This window comes from Ictalurus punctatus, chromosome 20, assembly GCF_001660625.3.
Source record: "Ictalurus punctatus breed USDA103 chromosome 20, Coco_2.0, whole genome shotgun sequence".
NCBI lineage: Eukaryota > Metazoa > Chordata > Actinopteri > Siluriformes > Ictaluridae > Ictalurus > Ictalurus punctatus.
The window spans coordinates 21392727-21402801 of record NC_030435.2 but is presented as its reverse complement, the minus strand read 5'-3'; the positions used below and the strand labels follow the sequence as shown (position 1 = coordinate 21402801).

Sequence of the window (10075 nt, the reverse complement as noted above, 5' to 3'; positions counted from 1 at the left end):
TGATGCACACTTGGAACGGAAGTTTAAAAAAAAGAAAAGAAAAGAAAAGAAAAGACCCTTAGGGACTTTTGTTTGTATGAATCACGACACGCGGGATTCTCGTGCTCACCATCACGTCACGCGCTAGGCTACACAACACGGGAGAAGTTCGCTCCTGAACGCTGCATCAGTGCATCAATTCATCTCGCGCGCGCACACACACACACAGAAATGATGGAGGAAACAAGCGGCATTTTCTCGAAATGATTTACAGTGTAAAGTAAAAGGAAGTTATCATCCATCATCAGTACCTGAACCAGAATGCAGCAGGTTTAAGTAGCAGGCGTTAGTGTTTTTACTCGCGCGCAGTGATGGGCTCGGTCACATCGGCTCTGACCAGAACCCGCAACACTCTGGTGAAGGTGGGATCGGAGCCGCAGCGCGAGGCGCACCCGGAACCAGAACCAGACCCGAACCTGGGCGCGGACGGAGATTTGGGTCACGCGCAGCGCACGAGCGTCCGCGGAGTTTTCCCGGGCCGGCGCAAGAACAAGGCGCGCGCCAAGACGTCAGCACCAGAGGTGCCGCACGCGCAGGACGTAGGCACCGAGGCGCAAACGCAGAGCACCACAGAAGACGGTGAGTGCTCTCTCTCTCACACACACACACACACCCACACACACTATCAATAAGTTACAGTTCAATTGATATACTGAACTGTATATATATATATATATATATATATATAAAACATTTTTATTTATTTTAAGCGAAAAACCATACAAAAAAAACACACACACATCAGGGTGTGTGTGCAGGCTATACATCATATTTTTCACAATTTCTTTCTACATAATAACTACAAAAATGTGTACTAAACAGAACTTTAGGCTTGGCTGCTAATAAAGCTGGGCGGTATAATAATATCACAGTATGACATAATTGTCTGAGATATCATGGATACTGCGATATCTTTTTTGAAATTTTTCTTTAGAACTTTTTTTAAAATAATTTTTTTATTTCAATAAATGTCATTTCAATCTGATTAGAATCAGCCGATACAGTAATAAGATTTTGATGCTTAATCTTTAAAAATCCTAAAACGTTAAAAATGTTTACTGATTTGTATTTTTCCACAATGATCCATGTATGTATTTGTTTGTTTTTGTTTTTGTTTTTAATCAATAATAACTGAATCATACAGAAACGATAATACCTGTATTAATAAGTAATAACGTATTAATTGATGATCCATTAACAAGGAGTTTTACAGACATTGAATATATGAGCAAACCTTTTAAAAAAGAAAATAAAAAACGCAACATGAGCGTTGCTTGATGAGTTTTTGAGCAAACCTATGCGTGATTGTCTGGAAAATGGCTTTGAGAATCCTGATGTGATATTTTTGTCCCAGCCCTCGAGTGTATAAATGTTGTACCTTTACTAGGCCTGTGCATCTTTAACCGTCAAAGCAGAACCTTCACTCTAAAGACTAATTACGGTCCATTTAAGTAACTTAAAACATTTATAAAACTTCACTATATCCGCAGTTTCAGGTGAACGATACGGAAAATACGAAAAGATAACGAACGGTAGCACCCTAGCGACAAGATGGTACAGTTTATTACTTCGTAGTAGTTTTTCTACGAAGGCTAAATGAAAGTTCACAACACGTTATAAAATATTAATAAAGCATCGTTTAAATTCCAGAGAAAAAATGCGTTATACGTTATCGCATCCTTCGTTCTACATTATGAATTGTTAACATAATGCATCAGCAGTGTTTGTAACACATTCTTACATTATACATTATTACACCTTATAACAGTCATTATAGTGTAGGGAATTCCTTTTTTTATCATTCGGTATCATTTAAAGTGCCATTTTTAAAGGGCTTGGGTCAACTGTTAGAAATACAAGATTGATGTAAATGTTTAAACGATGATAAAATATACAGAAGCGGTCTCCGAGAGATTAAAACGGAACGTAATAAATGGTGCTTGAAGTCTTTCATTGATATTTGTGACGTGTTATGTACTGTACTGTAAGGGTGGACTATATGAGAAAAAAATCACAATACCTGGAGACACTACTACATGATACATGACATGCATCACGGTATATAGGACCGCAAAAATAAAAGAAACAATAATAATAATAATAAAAAGAAATAAGTAGTTTCTTTGGCATTTTAATTATTTTTTTTTTTAATATATACCAAATTAGCTACTTCCAATCCAATTACTCATTTCTTGGTTAAAGAGGTTAATGTTAAAAATGTAATAATATAATATACATTTTTAATATAATATCATCATATTGCCCGGCTCTGGTGCTATTGCTACACTACATGCCTTACATTAACAGTTCACAATGCGTAACATATCTGCACTGATATAAAGTGCAATGCATTTTCATTAATAAGTCTAACAATATGTAATGGAGGATAAATGTATTATAATGGCTTTCATACAAAGTGTTACTGATAATCCTTTACATTTGTGTCTGGTTATCCTTTACGATGTCTCTGCAGAGGATACTCTGTGTAGTAGCAACCATCATGTCAGCACAAGAGGGGGGGGGGGGGGGGGACCGCTTCACAGAATCTCATTGTGGAACAATAAATAGGAAACGGATCGGGAAAAAAGGGACACGTCGCTTTGAAGGCTGATTCTGCGCACGCGTGCTGCGCGTCTCTAAAGTTGCAGAGAAAAAGCTCTTTGATGTTAGAATAACAGCGCGCTGATCACAGCAACATCAGCCTCTGTACACGAGCCTGTATCAAAGACGCATCGGACACAGGAAGTGGACTAACTTCCAACCTGTTAAGCCGCCTGTGTGATTACAGCAGTGTTTTACGATTATTCCTCGATTATTGCGCTGTAAGAGAAATCCTGACTGAATTCTTTAACACACTGCGATAACGATGAAGATCCTCTACCGATAGACCTGCGATTAAAGGAAACGACCTCGTTCTGCTTACATCATCAGCGAGAGCGAGAAGGAAACGAGCTCGCATAAACGAACCGTTTTCGGCGTGAGCTTGAGGTAATGAGAATACGATGAAAGAAAAAAAAAAGAAACCTTGGATCAACGTACCAAAGAGTAGATGTGTATCTATTTGTATCTATCAATTCCACTCAGGTTTATGAAATAATTGCAGCTGAAGATTGGTAGTTCACATTTTTTCCGTTCATTTCACACCTCGTCCTGCTCTCTGGGAGTCTAGTTTCATCTGTTTTGCACTCTTTCCATCCGCTCTTCTCTCACTTACACTTCCCTCCCTGCGCGCTCTCTAAAGGAAGTGCAGCCCCATGAGAGGGGATGAAAATATCGGCTCCCGAGGCCCCTTGTTCTGCTGTTACCATGGCCATGGGCCAGTGACGACCCCTGCTGGGCTTCTCTCGGCTCCTTCACATGCACGCTGTCTCACTTCGACTCTCACCTGCTGCGCCACAGGGACTCGTGGGTAAAGGAGACACTAACCACCGCCAAGTCTTAATGAGTCGGACGTTCTTCCAAAATAATACACGGCGGGTCGTGGTTTTGTTATATCCACCGTAAATCTAGTAAAAACTCATAGTCGAAATCAGTTCCGCAGTCAAACAGGGTTATGGAGATAGTCCAGGAAGTCAAAACAGGAAGTAAACATCAGGCTTAGATTGTGAATCTAAGCGAAACAAGTTCTCCCAAACAACTGGAAAATGTACCGCTCAGAATTATTGGCACCCTTCATGAAATCCAGCAAAAATCAATATGTAAAATTCACCAACACACAAGGAGTGATATTATACATACCAGAATGTACCATGGTTTCATTTTAACGCATAAGGCGTTCTCTGAAACACTGGTTTTAAAATTATTGGCACACATTCACGATATTTAACGTTCATTCAGTCTTCATCAGTAGACGCTTTATCCTGGTGAGTGTCGTGGTTGATTCAGACCCTGGAATACCAGTCCAATATTCGAATATTTCATATTAACTGATGCTTTAATGGGCTGTACCATGGAGATAAAAAATAACAACGGCACCGAGGTGCTTCCTGGAAAGTTTAAAAAGGTCGGAGACACTTAGAGGATATTAAACTCTCCTCCTTGCAAATCATTTCCTTTATATACGCATTTACTTTTTAGTTATGTGGACTGTCCTGTTCAATTCATATGACAGGTATTTAAATCCAGAGACTGAGATGGCCATTGCAAATTTGATTTGTGTCCCTGAAAAGAAACCATTTCCGTTGTTTTCCACTGGATGGTGTGGCAGGGCTCAAAAACAAAAATCCCCATGATCCTAAACACTGCTGCCTTTTCCACCACTTTGTTTAATTACTTGTGCTAAATTTTGGTTACCCGTCTTACCCATGTAACACCCGACAGCCATGTTATGTTTTCTTCTGGCTATTTAGCTCAGTCTTACAATTATCAACTCATTATCTCATGAACAAACCCATCACAAGGTTGCGTTAGAGCAGAAAAGCGTAGTGTCCAGTAAAATGTGCCATGTGGCTGAATATATTAGGAGCATTAAGTTTTAATACAGTCTTTCCTTTTTTAAATCTAATCTCATCAATCCTGTCCGAGCCACTGATCAGGGGTGGAAAGGAAACTAACTTTGCCCTTTCTGCATCAGATAACTACGCTAGCAGTTGAGCAATCAGGTACCGTAGAAATCAAACCAGGTGGGAGAACAAGAGAGAAGCAAACAGGAAACACTAGGAACAGGAATGAAGTGCAAGGCTAAAACCTTGGCGATATATATATATATATTTTAAAGTCTGTAAGTTGTACAGTTTTAAGTGATGATCATGCATTGAGAACTTGTAACATGTTAATAAGAGATACCGAAAACTAAAACAAACAGGTCTCTGTGATTGGTTTATGACTTTGGAAAATACAACATAGATTTTTTAGCCTTGTCTGCACCATTGTGCTATTTATTTAAGTTTTGTTGTTTTGTTGTTGCGATTATTTTTCAGTCCCTCCAGGATTTCGCGATTTTGTGATCAGCTCCAGGCTCTCCCATGACCCTGTGTAGGATAAACGGTATTGAAAATGGATGTATGCATGGATAGTTCTGGGGAAAACAGGATCAGGAAGTGATCATGACACTTAGATGCCTGATGTAGATCATTGATTAGTGCTAGCAACAGGTGTGGGACAGTGGTGGCTTGACGGTTAAGTCTCTGGGTTACTGATCGGAAGGTCGGGGGTTCAAGCCCCAGCACTGCCAAGCTGCCACTGTTGGGCCCTTGAGCAAGGCCCTTAACCCTCTCTACTCCAGGGGGCACTGTATCATGGCTGACCCTGTGCTCTGACTCCAACTTCCTGACATGTTGGGGTATGTGAAGAAATGAATTTCACTGTGCTGCAATTCTCAAATGCAAAAGACTCAATATCATTATGGAAAGCAAGACACAGAGTCAGGACGTGTTGACGTGATCACGCGGGCCAGCGCAGGGGTCAACAAGAATAGCACGTCTCCTATAAAGTCCAGCAAAACCCTAAACAGTCTTACTATAATCAAAAAGTTTATGTACTGTCTTTTCAGTAATTTTGTAAGGGATGTTGTTTTTATGATGTCAGCATGAATCTGCAAAAATATTGGCACCGCTTGGTATACCACAGTGAAAAAGACATTTTTCAGATGGTGACTGAATCAAGCTGTAACAAATGTTGTAATGAACATATTTTAACGGAAGCCTGGTGTGAGCAGTTCTTTAGGCAGATGAGAACGCAAGAAAGCGATTAGACTCTGAATCGACTCGACTCACAGGTGTCATGTAATGGGTTTAGAGACAGATGCAAGGGCGGTTACGATCGTTATCGAAGAGAGGCAGGCAGACAAATCCAATACGATAGGCAAAATACGTGGTCGTAAACAAGCGAGGGGTTATGTGATTGGCAAACATGAACTAATCAAAGATAAGAATAAACGCGAGGAATTAAACTGGATCAAAACCATGAAACAAAAGGCAAGGAGTAAAGGGTTGGTACGGCACATGATGCGCACACGATACTTCGCCCTGAACAAAGACACATGAGGGGTTTAAATACCAAACGGAAGCAAGGGGATAACGCAGAACAGCTGAATACAATGATTACACGTAAGGGAAACAACCAATGACAATGCGGGGTGGAGACAGGACATGAACCATAACAGAACAAGTGTGTGCCGTTGCGCTTCGGGCTGTTCATGCGCACTATGCAGCACGAGGGGAAAAATGTGACAGAACCCCCCACAAGGGTGCTCGAAAACATCAAATCACCCCACCCGCCCGCCCCCACTTCCCCTCGACGGTCCAGGCCCTCTGGGCAAAATATTCACACTGCCCCCCAGGTACCAGGGTGGGCATTGTCCAACAAATAGCTGGTTCCTCGAGGAGCCGAGGAGCAGACATGAGGCTGGAGCAGACTCTTCAGGGTCGTTTGGCAGGAACCAGGCTTGGACAGCCGTGTCGTCAGCTTCAGATGGGAGCTTAACTTAGTGGGCTGTCTCATCAACCTGTTTTGAGCGTGGAGCGATGGCTACCGCGCCACCAGAGGGGGGAACGTACCTCAAAGCGATGCCTGAGGGGGGAGCAGTGTTCACCATGAAGCCAGAGGGCGGAGCGACGCTCTCCCTGAGGCCAGAGGGGGGAGTAATGTCCTTCGTGAGCAGAGAAGCGGAGTGACGTCTTCAGCGGAACACGGAGGTAGAACGATGTCCTCAGCGGAGCAGGATGGCAGAGCGACGTCGCAGACAGGACGTAAACCATAACAGAACACACGTGTCAAAAGTAAAACCTGATGTTCATGCGCACTGAATGCAAAACGTGACAGCAGGAAGTGAATCAAACATGAATCACGTGTTTGTGAGTCGTGTGTTCTGGGCCGAATTATTTATTAATTAATTTATTTTTTGTAGAGCTGAGCCACAAAGTGCAAAGTGTGAACAAAAAAAGAAAATAGACTCGGGATGTGAATCACACAAGGCTTCAAACTGGCCCTTTATATCATTATTTAATCATTTATTTAGCATTTTGGTTCGTTCAATTAAGTGCGATGCAAAACCGAACCAAATCAAATAATAAAAAGAAACAAAAAGTACGAAAAAGTATTCACACTGATTCTGACTCAACACGCAGTCTAACTGGTGTAAAAACTGCCTTCAGCTGTTTTTATTTTGAGGACTACAACCAAGTTCATTACAATATATCGCAAGCATATACAAACAGATATAACTGCAGAAGTGTGTGGGATCGGGATTCAAAAAACATTCCCACACACACCTCGAGTGTCAGCTGTCAAAACCACTTCAGGGTACGGCCTTAAACGCTTTTATTTAGCCGCCTTTTTTTTTTTTTTTTTGCATCATAAGGCATGAAAAATCAGTTACTTTTTTTTATCTCGCTCATTTGAAAAGGATTTCCTACGAACGCAGACCTCACACTGGGAGTCGAGGACGTCGGAAACGGCCCTCGCAATCAGAGAACTGTTCTAATAATAAAAGGAGTCGAGTGTATACATGGTGTTCAGACAGCGTGTGGGTTTGATCTTGAGTGGAACAGACTCTGTTTCAGTAGGTGTTGTCACATGCCATGATTGCTTGTAGAGTAATTTGCAACGAAATCCGCAGAAGTCAGGTTATATAAAATGTCAAATGAAATCAAAACGAGTGTTTCGGAGCTTTATATCTAGAAAAGATATTCTCAGTTTCATTCTATAGTTTGACATTGCTGAAAAATGATTCAAAACTTTTGATGAGTCATCCTGTACTAGTGTCCTTCCCCTGGGGGCGTGTCTTGCTCTATAGTGTCAACTCATTAGCAGTGAATGTGGTTCTTTGGTGGGTTTTTGCCTGTGTGCCTTCCCTTATCTAGCCATTGCTTAATTGTTTAGTTTATTCATTTGGAAAAGGGTGGAATTTATGTGCGATGGCAGTTATGTGACATTTCGGGGCTTGTCAATGCCGGAATATCGTGACCTGTAACATGCGTTCAGATGCAGGAAGAGTGTGTATACGCGGCCTGTTCTTTATTGACGGTAATCCAAACATCACGGTCATACATAGTTCCAGGGTCAAATCACAGGCAAGAAACAAGGCAGGTAAGAATCGGACAGCTGAGTCAAACACCGAAATGAAATAAGGAAAACTCAAAAGGGAATAACTAATCAAAGGCTAAACTTAGAACAGGTACATACATGATGGGATAGATAAATGACATGACGTGGGCGGAGACAGGACCAGGAAGTAAAACAAAGACATGTCATAATAAGAGCACGGTGCACTGATGGAATTTAAATACAGAATGTAAATACATCTTTATAGACTGTAGGCTTCAAGTCATATTTGATCAAGTAGCATAATATTTAAAATGAATTATATTAAAGATTGTAATTATATACACTTCTGAGGCACGGAGCATGGTGCTGAGTTAAGGTTTGACCTAAGGATGTATAACAACCTAGAAGAAAGTATACACAAATAATGACTGTTCTCATGGGCGTAACCACGCATTCTTTGGGGACGTCGTGCCCCCCCCCAATGTTGAGGAAAAACCAATCTGTCCCCCCCAATAAACAGTACAAAATATTTTCTATATGTCCTATATTCTATATTTTTATATTTCTATATGTGCCCCCCCCTGCCATTGTACACTTGGTTGCGCACATACTCAACGCAAGTTCGTTGATATATTTTAGCAGCTCAGTCTGTAAGAAATGGAGACAGCAGCCAAGCGTAGAAAAGTGCAGCAGAACATACGAGCTTTTTTCAGACAGTAAGTAACTAGATACCTAAATAGTAGGTAACCTTAGCTTAGTATAGAAGGCATCATACCATGGTTTGGTTTGTTCTTAAGAACGTCAATTAACTTTTGATATTAGCACACCCACGAAGTAGGCTAGGCTAACGTCAGTTCCAGTTTTTGACCATTAACGTTACGTTCACTTGCATATCCTCCGAGTTCGTTGGACCGAGTTCGTTGGACCCCCCCCAATGTCCATACTATGGTTACGCCCTTGACTGTTCTTTAGCTATACACCACTGACCTCGGCTGAATCATGTATGGCATGATCCCAAGAAACGCGCACCATCTTGTCGTCTAGAATCTCGTGCTTGTTAAAGTGGACAGGCGAGAGTGAAGCGGGTGAAAAATCCTCCACGGTTGAAAAACGACTCTCACTAAAAACTCTTCTATATCGAGCTAGTTCACTAAGCTACTATGAAGTTTGTTTACATTTAGCAGGGGTGTGGCATGGCGTATCTTGAATTCTACTGGCTGTTATGTAAAGCAGGCATTCACTTTAGCACGCTGTCAGGAAATACGTCATCATATGGAATCAAATCATGGCTCTCAAACAATTTATTTCGGTCTTTAACCCTTTGCTGCACGGTGTTGCCATACGGCAACAATTAATTCAACTCCAATTTTTTGATTTTTGACTCCAGTATGTTTTTGGCAATAATGCAAAACTACTATTTTCCCATGTAACTGTAAACATAACATAACTTCGACATAACAAATAAGTTTCCATCCATCCACATACCTTTTACAACTGTAATTCCTTTCATGAAGATATAACCTTTACATGTTTACTAGGTGGCAAAAACTCAGCAATTTATAGTCTGGAAAATGCGGTAATTAGAAATTTAATCTCATATATTTTGTTATTTTTAACTATATGATACTTTCCACCATTGCACATTGTTGCCATACGGCAACAATTTACTAACTACCAACTTAAAAATTGTTTTCCAATTTTTTTTTATATATATATGTATTACTTCAACTAATTCAAGTAATAAAAATGCATATTTTTTTTTAATTGTAAATGTAATAATTCATTCAGTAGAGGATTAAGGAAAACATTTATGAATTTGATGTTTTCTTTGATTTAAAATGGGACCCAAGCGACAGCTATTTCACCTTGACACCTCACAGTGCCTATGACTTTGTCTTTTCTAACCTCGGACAACCTTCTTAAGTGGAAGCAATCGAGACGCCACTGACTCATTGGAAAGCTATTGTATTTCCTGTACGCTGGAAACATCTCTAACATTAACATAAAATGTCCCTCTAATGAGGCCATATGTAGGGAATACATGATCTCC

General features: G+C 40.7%; 1 protein-coding gene across 1 annotated transcript in view; it reads left to right on the top strand.

Annotated features, from left to right (window-relative positions):
• Positions 1–291: 291 nt before the first annotated feature.
• pde1cb (phosphodiesterase 1C, calmodulin-dependent b) overlaps positions 292–10075 on the top strand; it is a 99122-nt gene continuing 89338 nt past the window's right edge. The window contains exon 1 of the mRNA XM_017496096.3: positions 292–618. Within this exon, the coding sequence (XP_017351585.1) occupies positions 351–618 (268 nt within the window). The 5' untranslated portion in view covers positions 292–350. The remainder of the gene's footprint in view (positions 619–10075) is intronic.